At 41.1% G+C, this 22286-nt stretch overlaps 1 protein-coding gene across 1 annotated transcript; it reads right to left on the bottom strand.

The window, feature by feature from the left end:
* Positions 1-4710: 4710 nt before the first annotated feature.
* utp25 (UTP25 small subunit processome component) lies at positions 4711-22276 on the bottom strand. The gene is made up of 12 exons (XM_008125799.3): positions 22124-22276; positions 19257-19296; positions 17943-18183; positions 16369-16575; positions 15152-15240; positions 14245-14649; positions 13599-13818; positions 10637-10839; positions 9503-9685; positions 8296-8408; positions 6360-6605; positions 4711-5119 (listed from the first exon to the last, which is right to left on the bottom strand). The coding sequence occupies exons 1-12, from the start codon at positions 22231-22233 to the stop codon at positions 4873-4875; spliced, it is 2304 nt and encodes a 767-aa protein (XP_008124006.2). The 5' UTR covers positions 22234-22276; the 3' UTR covers positions 4711-4872.
* Positions 22277-22286: the final 10 nt, after the last annotated feature.

Genomic DNA, 22286 nt, shown 5'->3' with positions numbered 1-22286 from the left:
TAGAAAAGATCTTGCCGATCAGAAGGTTGACAGTTCAAGCCCCGGGCAGGATGAGCTCCTGCCATCTGCCTAGCTTCTGCCTACCAGCAGTTCGAAACAGCACTGTGAGTAGATAAATAGGTACTGCTTTAGCAGGGAGGTAAAAGGCACCTCTGAAAAACATGCTGGCAGTTGGATCGACAGGCTCCTTGGAAGAATGGAATAATAGCACCTCCCCATGGCCGAGTCGAGCACAGCTTCCAGATACCGGAAATGAAAGAGGGCAACCTGCCCCTGTTCATATATTGTCTGTCTCTGTCAATTGTATAATGACATTAAATGTTTGCCATATATGTACCTCTAATCGCTGAGTCCCCTCAGAGAGATAGAGCGGAATATAAATAAAGTATATTGTATTATATTATTATTATTACTATTTTTTCTTCCATAATGGAATCAATTGGACTTTATTGCACTTTTTCCTCAAAGCTATTTTGGGCAAGAAACTAAGCTAATGCATTATTTGTCATCCATAAGTAGGAAAAGATGAGAGCCAGTGCCATCTTTACAGAGATTAGCAAGCACACTGGATTGGCGCAGGGTTTTTTTTTTTACACAGGTATCTTTATAGACTACAACTGCCATTTGTCCCAGTTAATGTGGGCAATTGCTGAGGATGATGGAAGTTGTAAGCAAAAATATCTAGAGGGAACAAGCAGGGCCGGTTGAATATATGAGGCTGCTGAAGCGGCGGCCTCGGGCGCTGGCCGCTAGGGGCGCTGTCGAGGCGTCGACAGCAGCCCGTAGCGCCACAGCAGAGATCGCCCAATTCTCCCTTAGTTCCTGGACGCGGCCGCAGATCGCCAGGGCGGTCTGCGGCCGCGTCCAGTAACTAAGGGAGAATTGGGCGATCTGAGCTGTGCGCACGCGCACAGCAGAGATTGCCCAATTCTCCCTTAGTTCCAGGACGCAGGCGCAGATCGCCAGGGCGGTCTGCGGCCGCGTCCAGGAACTAATGGAGAATTGGGCGATCTCTGCTGTGTGCACGCGCACAGCAGAGATCGCCCAATTCTCCCTTACTTCCTGGACGCGTCCGCAGATCGCCAGGGCGGTCTGCGGCCGCGTCCAGGAACTAACGGAGAATTGGGCGATCTCTGCTGTGTGCACGCGCACAGCAGAGATCGCCCAATTCTCCCTTACTTCCTGGACGCGGCCGCAGATCGCCAGGGCGGTCTGCGGCCGCGTCCAGGAACTAATGGAGAATTGGGCGATCTCTGCTGTGTGCACGCGCACAGCAGAGATCGCCCAATTCTCCCTTACTTCCTGGACGCGGCCGCAGATCGCCAGGGCGGTCTGCGGCCGCGTCCAGGAACTAATGGAGAATTGGGCGATCTCTGCTGTGTGCACGCGCACAGCAGAGATCGCCCAATTCTCCCTTACTTCCTGGACGCGGCCGCAGATCGCCAGGGCGGTCTGCGGCCGCGTCCAGGAACTAATGGAGAATTGGGCGATCTCTGCTGTGTGCACGCGCACAGCAGAGATCGCCCAATTCTCCCTTACTTCCTGGACGCGGCCGCAGATCGCCAGGGCGGTCTGCGGCCGCATCCAGGAACTAATGGAGAATTGGGCAATCTCTGCTGTGTGTACGTCCATTAGTTCCTGGACGCGGCCGCAGACCGCCCTGGCGATCTGCGGCCGCGTCCAGGAAGTAAGGGAGAATTGGGCGATCTCTGCTGTGCGCGTGCACACAGCAGAGATCGCCCAATTCTCCATTAGTTCCTGGACGCGGCCGCAGAAGACGGAGCTTTTCAGGCAAGGAAAGGCAGGCAGGAGAAGCTTGGAGCCGCCGCCGCTCTCCTCTCACAAGGCGGACGGAAGAGGAAAAGAGAGAGAGAGAAAGACCCTTGTCTTCCTTCAGCTTCCCATCCTCAGGTAAGAAGAGCCCAAGGGGGCCAGTTGGGGAAACAGGGCCTGAGGGAGCGGGAGGAGGAGGAGGGAAAACGCTTTCCTTGATCTTGTTGTCGTCAAAGTGGGAAACTTTCCGGTCTCCCCTATAATATAAACTCTGTTGGAAATGTCGTGAAAGGGACAAAAGCCCTAAAAGTAGGCCTGGGCAAACTTGGGCCCTCCAGGTGTTTTGGACTTCAACTCTGAGAATTCCTAACAGCCGGTAGGCTGTTAGGAATTGTGGGAGTTGAAGTCCAAAACACCTGGAGGGCCCAAGTTTGCCTAGGCCTACACCTGCAGGGCCAGGCCTGCCCTAAAGTTTGCCCAGGCCTGCCTTAAAGAGTTCAGGGGAAAATAATATTAAAACAAGAAAAGAGTGAGGAAAAAGGACTGTTTTTGCCTTGGGCTGCGTTGAAGCGTTTGCTGTGTTGCCCTTGACGTGTGTCTGTCTTCATTCTGACTAGGGGTGCGCCATTATTATTATTATTATTATTACAGTAGAGTCGCACTTATCCAAGCCTCGCTTATCCAAGCCTCTGGATTATCCAAGCCATTTTTGTAGTCAATATTTTCAATACATCGTGATATTTTGGTGCTAAATTCGTAAATACAGTAATTACAATATAACATGACTGCGTATTGAACTACTTTTTCCATCAAATGTGTTGTACAACATGATGTTTTGGTGCTTAATTTGTAAAATCATAACCTATTTTGATGTTTAATAGGCTTTTCCTTAATGCCTCCTTATTATCCAAGATATTTACTTATCCAAGCTTCTGCCGGCCCGTTTAGCTTGGATAAGTGAGATTCTACTGTATTAATTCATGTCTATCCCGCCTTTCTCCCGTAGGTGGGATTCAAAGAGGCATACAATATATAAAATTCATACAAATACATCAGGCAGCAATACATGTATCAGTTAAAACATCATATCCCCATATAAAAAACCCAATTAACATATCAAGTAATTAAAAAAAACTTACCTCAAGCACCATGTAAAGATAGCAGGAGTTGCAGGCCAAAACACCTGGGGACCCACAGGTTGAGAACCAGTGGTGCAAAGAATACTAATCCTCTTCCTCTCCATAAACTAAATTGCACAGGTAGGTCTTGAAATGCGTTTGAATTACTTTGAACTGGATTATAGGAGTCTACCCTGCCATAATAATTCAGTTCAACACAGATACGATGGATTATATGGTGGTGTAGATGGGTACTCAGCGATTCCCAGACTCTAGTCTTCCATATGTTTTGGACTTCAATTCCCAGAAGCCTCATCTGCTTTGGCCAATGATCAGGGATTCTGGGAGCTGAAGTCAAAAATTAGAGTTTGACTAAATTATTTAGAGAAGAGTTCTAACCATGCGAGTCTCTTCTTGAAAAGCACACATGGGGCAATCCTTTTCTTTTTCTCCAGACTATAATTGCATGTTGAACAATTTAGGGCCCTTCCAGACAGGCCCTATATGACTGTAAAGGCATTGAATGTTTGCCAATGGATGTAAATGCATTTACATCCATTCCACTCTGAGTCCCATAGGGGAGAAGGTCAGAATATAAATAAAGTGTATTATTATTATATCCCAGGATCTGATTCCAGGTTTTCTGCTTTAAACTGGATTATATAAATCTGCACTGTCAGATAATCTGGGATAAACGGAAAACATGGGATCAGATCCTGGGATATAGGGCCTGACTGGAAGGGCCCTCAGGTTGGCTGAGAGGTCGTAACTTGTGTACACTTGGCTCTTTGTAGCCATGGATTCTGTGTCCACAGAGTCAAGCTTGAAAACATTTCCTTCTCCACCAAATACTTAAAAAAAATCGAAAGAGCAAACAATTGGACATGAGCATCCATGGATTTTGGTATCCACACAGAGGTCCTGGAAACAAATCGCAGCATCTACTGATGTACCTTCAAGTCACCTGTTGATTTGTGGTGACCCCATGAATGTCATAGGGTTTTCATGGGCAAGGAGTTCTCAGAGGTGTTTTTGCCATTTCATAGCTCAGGAATATAGCCTACAGGACCTGGTAGGTATTGTTGGTCACCTATCCAAGTACAAATCAGGTTCACCCTGCTTAGCTTCCAAGACTAGAGAGGATCTGATGCCTTTACTGTTGTTGTGTGCCTTCAAATGGTTTCTGACCAATGGAGACCCTAAGCCAAATGTATTACGTGCTTTTTTGGGGACTAAGGCCCTTTTTGCACTGCCATATAATCCAGATTATAAAAGCAGATAATCCATATTATTTTATATGAATCCACACTGCCATATAATCCAGTTCAAAGCAAATAATGTGGATTTTATATGGCAGTTTAAAAGGGGCTGTTGTTGAGCAAGATTGGTGTTAATTCTATGTAATGTTACTATATGAACATAATGTTGTTAATAAACTTCTGGTTGTAAGGTAAACTCTTTTATCCATTCTATTCACCTCTACCTTCTACCTTTTATTTCTCGGTGATTGTGGTTTTTTTTTTTTTTTTTTGGGGGGGGGGGGGGGGCACCAAAATCCTGTTTTGCTTACACTTGAAAAATTCCTTGGGCCGGCCCTGGGAACAAGTCTCAAAGAGCTGGTCAAGATAAAACTATAATTAATATGGACAGTGTGTGTGTTTAGAATCATGGTGTTGAAGGAGACCACAAGGACCACCCAGTCCCATCCCCTGCCTTCAAGTCACCTGTTGACTTGTGGTAACCAATACCAAGATTCAAATAAACAGTCTGCTTTGGACATCGGCATTATTATAATTGCTACAATGAAGACATATACACCTCTTTTTCAAACTTTATTTCTTGACCAAGATTTAAATTATTATTTTAAATAAAAAAAAGATATCAAGTGGGAGTAACTTTCATCTTTCAATACCTGTTCTAGAAAAACTGCAAACTGCAAAATTCGGTTCAATGCTATAAAGAGTCCACTTTAGTGCTTCTTTTACTCTGTGTCTCCAGTGACAAAAAGGTGTACGTTTTTAGAAGACTGCAGCATTTGGGCTGCCCGCTCGACACCGACCACTGCAGCCAACCTCTGGGCATCGTATTTGGAGTATAACACTGTACAGGTCAAGGTGGACTCTTCCCCGCTCCCTGCCAACTTCATCATATTGCAGACCTCACTGTAGAAATGGGGATAGGTAGGTAGTTCATAAAAAATGAGGTTCCTGATGCCTCTGATTGAGTACCTGGAGAAAAGGAAAGAGATTAAAATGCTTGCTAGAGTAACTGGCAACACAAAATCACAGAAGGTATTTTTCAGAGCATTGAAAATGATATCTAGATGAAACTAAAAAGTCCAGGCTTCCCTATGCTATAGCACAAAGAACTTAAAGCAGTGGTTCTCAACCTGTGGGTCCCCAGATGTTTTGGCCTTCAACTCTCAGAAATCCGAACAGCTGGTAAATTGGCTGGGATTTCTGGGAGTTGTAGGCCAAAACACTTGGAGAACCACTGACTTAGAGACAATGGAAATTCAGAGGTTTCCATTGTGAAATAACTGAATTCTATGGCACCAAATCCTCAATTGGTGAAGTTTGGAGATGTCTGCATTTCTGGTGACTGAATGTTTCCACTGGAAGTTACCATAAAGCCTTGCTAGAGAATTGTCTTCTTCTCAAGTGATAACATATCCACCATTGTTCTTTCCAATGAATTTAGAAAGTAAAAATACCCTCATCATTTCTGAGCATTCTCTGGTACAATGAACTAGATGTCTTAGCAGGAATTGCTGCCTACAAATCAAAGCCTTCTGTGCTCCTGTAAAACCAGCCAGTCAGAAAGCCCATAAAGGAGGACATCAGTGCAATTTAATATGGTTCTTTCATCCTACTGAAGCTTTCACCTTGGGGGAGAGCAACCTATGAGTCACAAGCCATATGCTACTCAACTCCCAAATTTGTGGTCACAAATGCCTCCATGATTCCTCTTTTCCTTTTTCAAAACAGAGAAAACTGTGTATCTTGAAGACTTCCATAAACTTTAATTCTCTTCAAAAGCAATACACAAGGCCCTGGTTTCACAAAATATAACCTTCTAGTTACTTAAGGTTTTTTTTAAAGTTTTCAAAACATTTATTAGCCAAGTTACAAAAAATATTTTTGGATGAAGTTACATTTTAAAATGTGACTGTTCAAACTTTCATACAAATTCAACTTAAAAACAAACTTACAGAACTTATCTTGTTAGTAACTTGGGGACTGCCTGCATATATGGACCTGTTGGACCTGTTGAACCTCTTTTTTGTTCACTTTATCATGTACACTGGTGCTGCTGTATCACTTAAACCAGAAATCTTCCAGCACATAGAATGTTTTCAACAATGTTGTCAAGCACATTTTATTGTATTAGCTTTTTCTTTCAAACATATAGCGTTCTTGTGCATCCAGCTTAACAATAATGCTAGATTCCCAAGACAATCCCAGTTACCTTTTATAAAAGTGGAAACGTTCTGTCAAAATGAGAAACTGTTTGCTTCCCTTCAGGAAGAAATGCCTTGCTCTGGAAATGCCTGATTTACTTGTGTATTCGCACACGTGTGTGAAATTCAACTCCTCCTTCTTGAAGTAGTTCCGAAGACGCACGTAATCAAAGTAGGATGGGACATAAATGAGTGTGTGTGACATGATGGCATCACGATATTCAGGTAGCACTTTGTCAATGAAAAAATGAAACCTAATTCAGAAAATAAAGATATAGTACTTAGTTTCACACTACAAACCCATTTTTCAGCATCTAATTTACTACAATTTGTAAAAGAAATACATCATTTGTGTGCATGTCTGTGAAAATAGAGAACATAAATGACCTGTAAATGCAATTTAGGAAGATAATCTTACCACAGAACAGAATCTTTTTGACGAATACATTATATTACAGACAGAGACTCTTACTTTACAGAAATCTAAACATACATAAAGTTAAGTAGGAAGGGAACACAAATACCATATACTCATGTATAGGTCTAGAAATTTTAATCAAAAACTAACCTGCTAAAACTGAGTCAACTACATAATCTGTATCCACTGACTCTGTATCCATAGATTACACTTCAATGGCTTGAAGATATTTTTTGAAAAAAAATCCAAAAAGCAAATCTGGATCTTAGACCTTTCCACTCAGGAGCCCTTTTGGCCTAAGGAATGTTTACATGACCCTGGGTAGGTATGTATATAAACTAGGTATACAAATCAAACATTCACATATAACAAATGCGATTTCCTGCTTCTTGGCAGGGGGATGGACTGGATAGCCCGTGAGATCCCTTCTAACTCTATGAGTCTATGATTCTATGAAATCAGCATTTGAGTCTCCTTGTGGAGAGAAAAAGCGGGGTATAAATAAACATAATAATAATAATTTGCAATGCTTTGCTAAATAGGCTGATTTTCCTTTCTTATGACATACAATGCTTGTGAAACAGTCCGATTTCTCTTTTTTATGATGTACATCTTCTGCAGAGTCCACTGTAAACTCTGTCCACAAATTCATGTAAAGTCTAAAACAGGCGCAGTCGTTCCCAACCTGTGGTCCGTGGACCTCCGGTGGTCCCCAAGAACTAAAATATAAAAGATGTTGGCTATCCAATGCAATTTTCTGAATCAGCACCCCAAATAATCAGGTTGAATCTAGAGTTGGCCAAAAACTGATTTGTAACTCTTTTGATACTAATGTTGGAGAGTGGTCCTTGGTCAAAGTGGTCTCTGGTTAAAAAAAGGTTGGGAACCACTGCACTAGAGTGGTATTCAGAAAACATTTACTGTTTCCAATTTTTTCATGACTCAACCACTGAGCTAAGATGATCCCATTTGGGGTTGGTACCCACAGTTTAAGAAGAAGTGATATAAAAGGCACCATTTTACTACATCATTGTAAGTAAAATAAGGGGCATCCTGGAACCAAACCCAAGGCCCAACTCTATGCTTTAATCTGAAGCACTATCAAGCTTCCAGCCAGCCAACCATGCCCTCTTCTATGTTTCTATTTTAACTTCCTCGCTGTTTTCCAACAGCCTATCAGCATTCAATGCCTTTTAGGCACACTCATATTTCAGTAAACTCTAGGGTTGCCCTTAGTATCAGGCGTCTTTCCTTAAGTAGAGATGATACCATTGTGGCTGTATAAACTCCCTCGCCCCAAGAATGAGCTTGTTATTAGTTTATTCCTTAATGGTTTTCTGTAGCACAGCAGCAGCAAACTTCTCAGAAAATTCAGGAGGCAATGTACTACCAGATCTTTTACCATCTTGTCTAGCAAATTTGCTTTTTCAAATGCAAGAACACCCACACTTTTCAGTACACTACACTCTGCTGAGCAGAAAATGTGTCGCTGTTATCAACGGAGCATAGAATAAAGGCTATCTTACCTTGCATCTATTACAGAGATAGAGTTTTCAGCTTCAAGCTTGCGAAAAACATGAGGAAGCTGTACCACAACATGACTGATGGAGCACGTCAATGGCGCATTCCTCACTGCTACCTGAAAGAAGCAATTGCAACAGTAAAATGACGTTAATGTGGAGCTATGGTTCTCCTATAGCACTTGTGTCAAACTCAAGGGCCACAGACCAAATCTGGTGTGCCATGTCATTTTTTGTGGCCCTCCTGATGCTGGACTCCTGTATTCATCATAAGACGTCATGCTTAGACTTGCTAAGAGTTGTGATACAGTAACACCCGGAAGGCTGGATTTTGTTCTCTTTAGTCCAGTGGTTCTCAACCTGTGGGTCCCCAGATGTTTTGGCTTTCCACTCCCAGAAATCCTAACAGTTGGTAAACTGGCTGGGATTTCTGGAAATTGTAGGACAAAATACCTGGGGATCCACAGGTTGAGAACCACTACTTTAGTCAGTATAGTGGGGCTTGAATTTGTGGATATGATGTCTCAACTTTTCCCCAACTTCAGAGCCACAAGTGCTGTTGAGTTGCAATTCCCATTATCCCCAGTCCGAATGGCAGATAATCAAAAGTGATGAGGGTTGTTGTTCAAGAACATCTGGAGACCCAAACTGGGCAAAAACTAAAGAACACTGACCATTATGTAAAACAATTATAGCTAGCCCTCTGTATCCACGGATTCTCCATCCTTTTGACAGCAACCGTAATAAGGTTGATATGTCCCTCCATGAAATTGCATTTGACACGCCTGCCCTATAGAATTTCTCAGGAACACAGAAATAAGTTTGATGGGCTGAGAAGGTGTTTCAATCTATTTAGTCTAGAATTCTGCTTTCAACAGCACTGGCCATCCACCTGCAAACAAGTAAGTCGTCTATGACTGCAATGAGGGTAAGAAGATAGGAAAAGTAAACTTTTTTTGGATCAATTTCCACTGAACATGCTAGCTGGAAGCTAAGGTTCAAAAAAGTAATTTTCCTAAGCTCTAATAATAACTACCTTCATTATCCAGACAAATTTTAGTCTGTCACTGAAAGTAAAAGGATATTGGGCTATCTGTAAGCGGATATTAAATGTTCATGTTATCCCTCCAGAGGACCCTCCCTTTCCTAAATGCATAATGCTTTTTTTTCTGCTGATGATTTTTGGAAAAGGACCTTCTCTGAAGCCACTGACCTGTCCTCTGTAATTGTAGCAGTGCTTATTGAAGATAGAGTTGATCTGTGGATCTTGCAGGGCACCAAAAAGCAGCGTCTGCCGATAATACTTGGTCTGGTTATTCAGGCTGAACATTCGCACTCTTGAGAAATCCACTCCATGAGATTCCAAAGGCAACAGGTTTAGGTGGCTCAGCAGATGCTGCAAGGAAATTTTTAAAAGAAAGAGAAGGAAAAGAGGCATGCCAAATTGTTTTTAAAAGGGGCAAATATAATATGAATGACTTTCTAGACCTTCCTTCTTTTGTTGGTTTAAACTTTCATTGGTACTGTTTGGAGGCTTAACTTGTTCCTCAAAGGTTATTTGTGTAACTCCAGTGCTGCACCATCTGAGAAACTGGAAACACATTCCACTGCAGCACATTCTAGTATCACAAAGTCTAAAGCAGTGGTTCTCAACCTGTGGTTCCCAAATGTTTTGCCTTCAACTCCCAGAAATCCTAACAGCTGGTAAACTGGCTGGGATTTCTGGGACTTGTAGGCCAAAACGCTCAGGGATCTACAAGTTGAGAACCACTGGCCTAGAGGAACCTGTATGACTATCACTGCAATTTTAGACAACCTGGTTTTATTACTTTTAGTTTTCTCTTTAAAGAAATAGTTAGAAATAAAACACATTAGTGAATTGAATGTAATAATTATTTAACTAGTATACAGGTCCAAAAGCCAGCAATCAGATTGAGCAGTTTAGCACCAAAACAAGCATATATCTTACCCTGTATATAGCAGTCCTACAACTCAGCAATAGCAAATACAAATGTCTAGCAAATCACAAGAGTACACTAGAAATATTTTAGCTACTCATTACATAGCAGTCATTAACCTATAATGAAAAACAGCTAAACAAACTCCCAAGTGAAAACTGTTCAAACTGAACCTTTCTGCCAAATGTTGACCATAGAACTGCACTGGAAAACCTAGAAATTCCTAGAGAAGTCTTCACTTTAGAAATATTTAGGTCCTTCTGAGTAATTCTATCACCAACGTCCTTTGGATTTTTACAGAATTACACTAAAGAGAAAATATTAATCAAAGCCAAGAATAATCAAATCCAACTGTAATGTGATAACAAGGATTTTTTTTAAAGCATTACCAAAACATGTTCCCAATTCTGCATTAGGTAGATGTCGACTTCGTCAATTATGAGAATCTCTATTGATGAGAGGAAATCAAAGTCTCTGTTCTTCTCCCCCTCAGCTCCAATCACAGTCCTCAGGCCAAGTGGGGATGCAATGATGATATCGGAGGAGTAAAATGGTGCGTACAGCCGCATTCCCTTCTGAAGAACAGCAACCCCTGTTCAGACAGAGAAATGGAAGATGACACCAGCCAGACATGATTTAACTCAGTGGTTCTTAACCTGTGGGTCCCCAGGTGTTTTAGCCTACAATTCCCAGAAATCCCAGCCAGTTTACCAGCTGTTGGGATTTTTGGGAGTTGAAGGCCAAAACATCTGGGGACCCACAGGTTGAGAAGCACTGTAACCAGTAGCCTCTCTCTCAGTGTCATTAACCTATAATGAATGCCATTGACCTAAAGAGAGGCTGTTTTTAGTTTCTTTGTATACTGTCTTTTAGCTAAATTGTATTTGAAAGACTGAAACAATTTGTCTCTTTGCCTGCCTTCCCTTCTCAACACTGCAATCATCTGTAGATGTTGTACAGATTGGGTATTCCTTGTCCAAAATGCTTGGGATTATAATAGTTTTGTAGTTTGTATGTTTTTATTTTGGATTTGCATACACATGCACACACACACACACAATGAATGGGATCCAAGTCTAAGCACAAAATTAATTTCTGCTTCAGATACATCTTAGACATTATTATTATTTTAATAATATTGTGCATGAAAAAAGTTTGAGTCCATAACAAAGCAAAGGTGTCACTATCTTAGCCATCCATGTAAACAGTTTTGGAATATTCTGGAATTCCCGATAGGGGATTTATCCTGTTTTTCAGCTGGTGCAAAACGATGTGTCATTACAGCCAAAATTACTCAAAACTCAAACATTGTTCAAGAGATTCTACTCCAGCTTATAAATGTATAACTGTTTGTATATTCTGTTATGTATAGATTTTTTAAATATAACAGAGGCCAGAATAAGTATGTTAGGGATACAGATAATGTGCACTCATGGGCCATGTTTGTCTCCTTCAGGATATTTTGGTGTTCCTTGACATCTGAACAATCCCTGAAATGCTTTTTTCTGCTTCCCACCCTTCAAAAAGGTTAACCTGCTTGTCCTTGAAGTTCCTAGGAGCAGCAATTCCCTTTTTCAGTAGGCTGTAGGGTCCTGCGATGTTTAGTTTTTTAAAAAAAATACTTGTTTTTTGGGATATTGTCTCTGTTTCAGAGCAATGCTAATGTATCATCCGGTATTGCAGACAAGATCTCAATTCACATTCATCATAGCAGAAAAGAAAATCACTTTTTTTTCCAGCAAAGCCACTAAATGAAAACAGAAGGGAACTCTTTGGGAACTTGACTTAATTAAAATGAAGACTGCCAGTTGTTAAAAGGATGTAGTAATTGCCTCTGTTGCTGTATTCGCATAGCAGGAGGTGCAGACATCAAACCATTAAAAGCTTTGCTTTATAATACACTGACAAACTGCCATAAAATCATCAATTTCTGAAATAATCTAAATTATTCTTCTGCTCAGTCAACATGCTGGAAAGCAACACAATATTTTGGGTTACTGAATGTCTGCTTTTCTTAAGACCCAGTCTGTAAATGCTGAGCAAACAAATGATTTCAACTCTCCAATCCAATTCCAAAGGTGGAAATTGGGGTCAAGCAATGCAGTAACATAACAATAACAACCGTGGTAATGATAGTCCTGATGATATGCATGTTCAACATAGTGATGCAATAATAAACAGTGATGCTACCAGAACATGTCATATCATCCAATGATAACTCGATGGTTACTAGATTATTGGATAATATACAAATTACTGAGAGTCAAACATTCTAGTCAGTACCATCTGGCAGACTGTGAAACTGAGATCTATGATGGCGATGAGGATCGCCACCAAGTGTGCAAATAAAACATTTATACAAATTATGGTTTCAGTATGTTAGTGCATGGTGTTACATCACATAGTCTGATTGAAACAGATGGGCAGGCAAGGTTTTATTTGAAAACCTAAATCTGTAAAATTACACCCAACTTGATCATGTGCCCCAATGTTTTGATCAGGGCCAACCTATATTGGCATAACCGATGGCCTTATATATAATAACTCTTTGCAAGATTGATTTTATTTAAATTCTCTAGACACAATAATTTTTAATATAGAACCATATACATAATGCCTGTTTACACATTAATGAATTTCCACATGAAATTCTCCTATGCGTAGAACAAAACATGAATTTAGCATGTAAACAAATCAGGACAATTTTAGCCATATGCAATTTGAATAATGATTTTCCAGTGCACATCCCTCCAGTGAAATACTTGTGAAGGATAGATGAGCTGCACATATAGTTCTATATGCATGCAATTTCTGATGATATGAAATGGAAATCTTCTCACAAAAACAAAATTAAAAGAGAATTTGCCACAGGGTTTTTTTTCCCCCCTGGCAATGCACTGGAATTTTCCATGTGGAGTGTAAACCGTGTGTCGCTATTCATTGTGTTGCTAAGTCAAGTGAGCAAATTAATAATAACGAATTAGGAGCCCCCGATGGCGCAGTGGGTTAAACCCTTGTACCAGCAGGACTGCTGACCTGAAGGCTGCCAGTTTGAATCTGAGAAGAGTGTGGATGAGCTCCCTCTGTCAGCTCCAAGTCCCCATTCGGGGGCATGAGAGAAGCTTCTCACAAGGATGGCAAAACATTAAAAAAAAATCCGGGTGTCCCCTGGGCAATGTCCTTGCAGGTGGCCAATTCTCTCACACCAGAAACAACTTGCAGTTTCTCAAATTGCTCCTGACATGAATAATAATAATAATAATAATAATAATAATAATAATAATAATAATAATAATAAGACTTGTCAAATCAACAGGTAAGTTAAATTTCCTCATCACAGAATTCCCTTACCTATCCTGAAGTGGTCGTCAATGTTTCCTGCAAAGACAGCTTCATAATCTTCTGGTCTTTTCAGGTTTGGAGGCTTCTCTTCCGGATCTGAGCCAAACTCCCCTTTAAAGCGTTTTTTGTTACTCACGTCGATTTTCTTTTGACTCGCAGATTCAAGGAGGCCAATTAAAATGTGGACCACACGCAAAGCCGATTCCCGGAAAGGCACCACTATGAGTACCTACACGGGAACATGTAAACATAATTCCATGTAGTGAGATAAACTTTTTATTTTTAAAATGAGCAAACCAAATGCCCACCTCCCCATGTAGAAAGCAGAATAACACAAACACTGCTATAGTACAGATATTCTGAACAGTTATTTTTTTCCATCATGTTATTATTTATATTGTGCTTTTCAAACAAAAGAGTCACAGTGGTATATTTTTGTCACAATCTGTGGATAGCCTAAGCTCAGAGAGAGAGACTTGTCCAAGGATGTAGTACATTCTTGCCCGTCACCACTCTACACAGAGGAGATCAAGGTACAGTACTTACACTGACTTATGGCTTGGGTTGATTTTTTTTTACTAAAATGTCTAGACTTAGATAAAAGCATATGGGGTAATCAACACAATGACCATAGATTTCAAGAAAAAACATTCACCTTGGGCCTTGTGAGTCCTTGATCCCTGAAACCATCATCATCAATCCCAGGTTTCTGGTCCCGTCGTTTGGCATTATTGCCAAGTACCTGAGCATTTGCTTTCAAGATGTGGTTCAAAGCATGCAGGCAGTAAATGTGTCGAATTTCTTCTCCATTTTTTAAAGCAGTCCTCTCTGGGTAGAACAAATCCCTGTAAGAGTTCATAATGCAGAACAGCTCCCTTTGCAATGGGGTAAATGATTGATCTTTCAACTTCGTTTGCATGGAGAGGCTGTTCACTTTTGGCCAAGTAGAGACCAGTGGCTTATGAAGATGAAGTTGTTTTAGATCAATTTCTTTCTCTGGTTTAATTGTTCCATACTTTTCCAACGTGGAAGAAAAAACCAACTGCCCCAGTGCCGGCCACTAAGAAGAACACAGACAAAGGTTAAACACTGCTAAAGTTCAATCTGACCTCTTGATAGATCTTGTGAGGACACTGATTTCTTTTACAGAAGATGAACACAGCATTTTCATGCAAGAATAAGAAACCCGAGGAACAAATTCAATTTCTGGGGAAAAAATTGAGGAGTTGGACTATGGTCTGGATAAGTTACAATATTTGAGCACCAAACCAATATTTGAGCACCAAACCAAGGAGTAAATTGAAGAAGCCAAAATCAACCGGCGCTAAAAAGGTAAAGGTTTCCCCTGACGTTAAGTCCAGTCATGTCTGACTCTGGGGGTTGGTGCTCATCTCCATTTCTAAGCTGAAGAGCCAGCGTTATCCGTAGACACCTCCAAGGTCATGTGGACTGCATGGAGCGCCGTTACCTTTCCGCCGGAGCGGTACCTATTGATCTACTCACATTGGCATGTTTTCGAACTGCTAGGTTGGCGGAAGCTTCTTCTATGTGTATGTTATTACCTTGACTTGGCTGGTAATTTTTGAGCGTGCAAGTACTTTATCTATTTCTTTCTCTTCTAGTTCTTCATCCAAGTGATATTTAAATGGATCTGTGTCAAGAGATTAAAAACAGTATGATTTGACTGGTATGTTATGAAAACAAATCAAATTACAAAACATTAAAGAAGTGGAAATTTGCCCCAAATCCCAAACATAAAATGAAATGGTGAAATGAAAACAAAACTAAAGCCATCATACAAGAATATATAACATGGCAAGACATTTCTGCAAAACAAAAAACAATGACATGGTAAGAAAGAGAGTTATGTGTAATGGCTGCACACAATTTGGAAGCACAACAGGAAAGCATGTTGAGAAAATGAGCTTTCTTTGCCTGTGGGAACTCTCCTGCTGCTGAAGTATTTTTCCATCACTCCAACTAGGCTGAAGATCTCACCCTTACATAAATATTTTAATATTTATCCTTAAAAGGTACAGCAGTCTCCACTGAAGTTTGGTTCCAGGATCCCCATGGATACTAAAATATACATAAGTCAGGGTTGTTGTATTCTCTCCTGACGTTTTGCCCACATCTATGGCAGGCATCCTCAGAGGTTGTGAGGTATACTCAAGTCACATTATATACAAATGGCAGAATAAAATGGTATCCCTTATATATCGAATTTTAACATTTTCTAGCTTGAGTCAAGTTTCAAATGATCTTCTAGATTACATAAGCCTAAACACAATAAATCAGAGGTACTTAGGGGGGATGCATTCACCCTAAATTTAGAGGGAATTCATTCCCAGGTTCATTAATATAGGACTGTGGCCTTTTAGTAGCTATTTTGGACTCTTCTCTTGGTTTGATATTCCCAAAAGGTGATTTAGTCAAAATTAAAACAAACAAAAAAAATAGTTGAAAAGACCTGTATCAACTTATCCACAGGTCAATGTACCTTAACAATTATCAAATAAGGAACTACTTCTGAATAGAATGACAAAATGCGAGAGCTTTCTACTCTCTCTGCCATTGTGCTACTTCTGGCCTTTTTGAATGTCTAGGCAGGAAAACGGCAGAGGCCATGGCCAGGAGCATCTACTTTCTCTTGACTTGTCCATAGGTCATACCAAAATCCACATTTTTGACCCAAAGTCTGCCTTTGACTTACACATGAATATATACGGTGCTCATCCTGCTCTGGTTTTTGAAAGCCAACAATGAAGCACAATGTTACCTTTCACAACTTGTATAGAAGAATGACCTCCTTCTGGATCCGCACTGGCATGACCACTCTCGTCTTCGATGAAATTCGTTTCCAGACTAAACTCAGCTTCATGTTGCATATCTGTGAACTCTTCAGCAACTTCAGTCTTTTGGTCACTAGAAGCAGTTAAGCCTCCAGACTCCTCTTGAGTGTTTTTCTGTGGTGGTGCTTCATTACCTAAGAAGTATATATTTTTTAAAAGTCACATATTGTAAAAAAAAAAAACTGTTGACAAATGCACCAATCTCAGCAATGGCATTTCTATGGGTGGTGTCACATGTACCACCACCACGGGCCTTCTCCCATACCAGACTATGCAATGATTTTGTAGATAAAATCCCAGAAAATTTGACAAAATCCATGACTAGAAAAAAACAGCATCAAGTAAAACAACAGTGCATGTTTGTAGCATGTGTAGCTCATGATTCAAAGGGAAAGCTTAAAAAATTGGTATAGAGCAGTGGTTCTCCACCTGGGGTCTCCAGATGTTTTTGGCCTTCAACTCCCAGAAATCCTAACAGCTGGTAAATTGGCTGGGATTTCTGGGAGTTGTAGGCCAAAAACATCTGGGGATCCCAGGTTGAGAACCACTGGTATAGAGTTTTAGCTTGCAAGTATATTGATACAGTATATGTAAGCTATTTTGTTGCTACATCCAACTACAAGAATGTTTTAATAAAAATAATATATTTCTGTTTAAACATTGCACAAAAATATCACAAATGGTCATTTTGGTGTCCTCTCTTCTGATAGTGTAACCTGGTGCAAATCTGCGCTGCGCTGCCCCAAGAAAGCCACGGAATCTTAGTAATCCCTGGATCTATAGTAAGGTAAGGTAAAGGTTTCCCCTGACGTTAAGTCCAGTCATGTCTGACTCTGGGGGTTGGTGCTCATCTCCATTTCTAAGCCGAAGAGCCGGCGTTGTCCGTAAACACGTCCAAGGTCATGTGGCCTGCATGATTGCATGGAGCGCCATTACCTTCCCGCTGGAGCGGTACCTATTGATCTACTTACATTTGCATGTTTTGGAACTGCTAGGTTGGCAGGAGCTGGGGCTAACAGCGGGCGCTCATTCCGCTCCCGGGATTTGAACCTGGGACCTTTTCGTCCACAAGTTCAGCAGCTCAGTGCTTTAACACACTTCGCCACCCGGGCTCCCTCCCGGATCTATAGTAGATTATGATTTTTCTTAACGGAAAGTATTTGTCTCCATTCTGTGAATTTGCTACACTAACCATTGTTAGTATAGTTCCCAAAGCATGAGCCAGCAGATGTGGTTGAATTACTACTTGCAGAATTCCTCATAATAGGTCACACAGGGAACATCAAGAAGCCCAAGACTGAAACCACTGGGCTAGACTGGGGAAATGTTGAAACAAAGTGGGTCCTGCTCCAGTCTTGGTTTGCCTGCTCACAAGGAAACCCAGTTCTGATGACATTTTCCAGTAAAAAAAGATTTAATGAAAGATGGGCTGAAACAGAAAACAAGAGCTCTGCAACAGAAAAATACAAGATAACCTCCCATCCATGGGCGATTGTGCTACCTGTTTCTGGGACAGGCCCAATGTTGTCATTTTCTTCATCATCTGTTTCTGCTTCATCCACAACCACATCACTGCCTCCTTCTGTATCATCCTTGACACTTTCGTCGTCTGATTCTTCTTCTTCTTCATTGTCTGAATCTGGGGCAGTTTTCAAAGTGGCCAAGAGTTTGTGATACACTGAGACCGGTTCCGAATCACTCTCCACATCACTTTCCGAGCTCGATAGCTCAGAATTGTCAGACTAACAAAAGAAAAGGAAATTATCAAGAAAATATACACAACCAGATGAATGTATGACATTCTCTTATATAAACTCATGCCGTGGGTCAGATGGTTAGTAATCTCCAACTATTGTTGCACTGCAATATTTTCAGGCTAACCAATACAGCCCATGAATATAATGGGATCTGCAGACTTATCACCACTTCATTCTAACATAGGAGGGCACCAAGCCAGAACTGGGTGCAAGTTCAATGGGCAGAAATACTTCCTAGCCCAAGATCTGGTAATGCCAGTAGTTGGGCCTGAAAGTTTATGCATGTTTGCCATGACCGTATCCAATTTCTACTTAAAATGCTATTTTAAAATGATTACTAGCAAGTCCTTCAGCTCCTATTCCTTACCTTATAGTATTAAGAGGAAACCAAATTCTACTCTACAGAGGACAGCACATAGCTTATGCCAGTTAGGGACGACAACAATGATACACCTTTAAGACATTTTGAATGTTACTTCAGTGAACTCAAAATAAATCCCACATCTTATGAGCACGTACAGCTATTTACTTCATTCTGCTTCTGAACTGAACAATCTGGAATTCTTCAACAATTAACAAAAGAGTTCAAGGTAAAGGCATACAGGTGAACTAGAATGAGATGGGAGGAGAAAATGCACTGGAGTCAATAAGTGTAATTGCGGAAGTCCTAGTTTTGATTCCCACACACTTTCAAGAGTGTTTTAGTTTTCAGATTTACACATTTTCCTACACAACCACATTTGCCTATGCCACTTTACCATGACCTGGCAGACCTCCAACTCTGTGGACTACAACTCCCATCTCCCCAGCACTCATGTGCATGATGGTTAGGAATGGAGGAGACTGTGGAGAACTGCTGGTTTAGCTATAAATAATACTGCAATTAGGGATGAAGACGTCAAAGTCAAAAACGATACTAAGGGTGCATTACCCGCTTTGTTAATATTGTTAATAAGGACTGAACAGAATTACAGTAACCAAATTTTATGCATTAACATTTCCAGTTAATTTTTTAGTCAGTAAGAACAATATAAAAAGAAGATGATAGAAACACCTACCAGTTCACAAATTTGAGTTGGTTTATCTTTCCCAGAATCCCTGAAAAGAAATAAATAAATTAATTTTTGCAATCTTACAGATTGAGGATATTAATATATCACTTCAGTCTTATTAATGCAACATTAATGTGCATTTTGGACAGCTGGGCTTAACACAGCATCATTAAACACAATTGTGAAAATATTGTATAACAATTACTACTAGATCAACCAATTACTGGGAATACAAATGAGTTTTCACAGTGCTTTCTATATAGAACAATGGTTCTCAACCTGTTTTGGCCTGCATCTCCCAGAAATCCCAGCCAGTTTACCAGCCGTTAGAATTTCTGGGAGTTGAAGGCCAAAACGCCTCGGGACCCACATATTGAGAATCACTGGTTTAGAAGAAGATTGTTTAACAGCTCTTAGCTGAGCTGCACCTCAGAGACAGTGGAACTGTGGGGAAAAAAACAAGGATCAAACTATCTGGAATGGGAATGTTTTTTTTGAAATCTACAACTGCCTTCAAGAAAGCACAATCTGGATTTGGAAGGAAAGTGTGGTCAGATGGAACTAATCTGGAGACAGATAAAAGTTTATAACATGACGGTCCTAAGGCCCCTTCCACACAGATGAATAAAATCCCACAATATCTGCTTTGAACTGGGATATCTATGTGTGATATATGGAAGGAGCCCCCAGTGATGCAGTGGATTAAACTGCTGAGCTGCTGATCTTACTGATCAAAAGGTCAGCAGTTCGAATCCAGGGAGTGGGGTGAGCTCTCACTGTTAGCCCCAGCTTCTGCCAACTTAGCAGTTCGAAAACATGCAAATGTGAGTAGATCAATAAGTACCACTTCGGCAGGAAGGTAACGACGCTCCATGCAGTCATGCCGGCCACATGACCTTGGAGGTGTCTACGGATAATGCCAGCTCTTTGGCTTAGAAATGGAGATGAGCACCAATCCCCAGAATCAGACTCAACTAGATTTAATGTCAAGGGGAAACTTCTACCTTTTATATGGCAGTATGGACTCAGATAACCCAGTTCAAAGCAGATATCGTGGGATTTTCTGCCTTGATATTCTGGGTTATATGGTGTGGAAGGATCCTTTGTTTCACAAATAATGTTAGCTAATGGTTTTAACTGGAGGAGGTAAATTTTGATGAAAAATAAAAGAAACTTCTTGATGGCCGGTGGAATGGAACCAATTATCTAGAGGTGGAGGAGTCTTTTCCCCTGGATATCTTCAAAAGGATGCTGGACAGCTACTTGCTGAGGATGCTTTAGAATAGATGCAGATCTTTCACTATGGCCCCTTCTACACTGCCATATAAAATCCAGATTGTTTGAATTGGATTATATGGCAGTGCAGAAGGGGCCTCAACTGGAGGTTGGCCTCTGTGACTGCTAGGGGCCCTTTCAACTTGCTAAAAATACTACACTCTGTGACTTTTTCTCTCAGGTAAGTGTTCTTAGAATTTAATTTAGGATATGTCTACACCGGGCGTGGGCACACTTCGGCCCTCCAGGTGTTTTGGACTTCAACTCTCACAATTCCTAACAGACTACCAAAACACCTGGAGGGCCCAAACTTGCCCATACCTGGTCTACACTGTAGAATTAATGGGAGTTTGAAACCACTTTCAGTGCCACAGTCCAATGCTGTGGGATCCTGGGATTAGTAATTTGGTGAGACACCTGCCTTCTCTGGCAGAAAAGGCTAAATAAAGGCCTTGCGAAACTGCAAATCCTAGAATGCCATAGCAGTGGTAGTTAAAATATCATGATAGTTAAAATACAGTAGAGTCTCACTTATCCAACATAAACGGGCCGGGAGAACGTTGGATAAGCGAATATGTGGGATAATAAGGAGGCATTAAGGAAAAGCCTATTAAACATCAAATTAAGTTATGATTTTACAAATTCAGCACCAAAACATCATGTTTTACAACAAATTTGACAGAAAAAGTACTCCAATACGCAGTAATATTATATAGTAATTACTGTATTTACAAATTTAGCACCAAAATATCATTGACTACAAAAATGTGTTGGATAATCCAGAATGTTGGATAAGCGAGTGTTGGATACGTGAGACTCTACTGTAACTTCAAACTGCATTCATTCCAGAGTGTAGATCAGGTATGGGCAAACTGTGGCCCTCCGGGTATTTTGGACCTGAACTCCCACAATTCCTAACAGCCGACCTGCTGGGTTGCTATGAGATTTCCGGGCTGTATGGCCATGTTCCAGAAGCATTCTCTCCTGACGTTCTGTCCACATCTATGGCAGACATACTCAAGAGGTTTGTGAGGTATGTTGGAAACGAAGTAAATGAGGTTTATATATCTGTGGAATGTCCAGGGTGGGAAAAAGAACTCGTGTCTGTTTGAGGAAAGTGTGAATGTTGTAATTGTCCACATTGATTAGTATTGAATGGCCTTGCAGCTTCAAAGACTGGCTGCTTCCTGGGGGGAATCCTTTGTTGGGAGGTGTTAGCTGGCCCTAATTGGAATACTGCTTTTTTGATTTTGTGTTGTACTGTACATGATTATTTATTGTATTGTTGTAATTGTATTATGATATGTTGTTTTTATATTTTGCTATATTGTATTGTCCTGGGCATGGCCCCATGTAAGCCGCCCCGAGTCCCCGTTGGGGAGATGGTGGCGGGGTATAAATAAAGTTTTATTATTATTATTATTATTATTATTATTGTGTTAGAAACTGTGGGAGTTGAAGTCCAAAACACCTGGAGAGAGGGCCGAAGTTTGCCCATGCCTGGTGTAGATGCACCCTTCCCTTGCTGCAGGCAACCAGCCACCACTTCCCCCTTGTGCACAAGGTTTCAGCTTCCAGTTCCAAAAAGACTTGCTCACCGATCATAGAAAGGGTGTTCCTCCCCGAAGTCCTTGAGGTGCTTCTTCTGCTTCTTGCTCAGGCTGCTGATCAGCTGCTGCCGCTGCTGCCGGGCCCTTCTTTTCCCCATACTGCCACGTGGTGTGCCCTTCTCTGTCGCTTTGCGGCTCCCAGCCTCACTGT

Source organism: Anolis carolinensis, chromosome 1, assembly GCF_035594765.1.
Source record: "Anolis carolinensis isolate JA03-04 chromosome 1, rAnoCar3.1.pri, whole genome shotgun sequence".
Lineage (NCBI taxonomy): Eukaryota > Metazoa > Chordata > Lepidosauria > Squamata > Dactyloidae > Anolis > Anolis carolinensis.
The sequence above is the reverse complement of the archived record's forward strand: the minus strand, read 5'-3'. Positions and strand labels throughout refer to the sequence as shown.

What these genes read in the sequence shown, in the direction of transcription:
- utp25 (XM_008125799.3), bottom strand. Translation starts at nt 22,233, where the DNA reads ATGGGGAAAAGAAGGGCCCGGCAGCAGCGGCAGCAGCTGATCAGCAGC. An exon ending in GAACACCCTTTCTATGATCG is followed by an intron (nt 19,297 to 22,123) that starts GTGAGCAAGTCT and finishes ATTTCTTTTCAG; the next exon opens with GGATTCTGGGAAAGATAAAC. An exon ending in AGAATTGGGAACATGTTTTG is followed by an intron (nt 9,686 to 10,636) that starts GTAATGCTTTAA and finishes ATTTCCTTGCAG; the next exon opens with CATCTGCTGAGCCACCTAAA.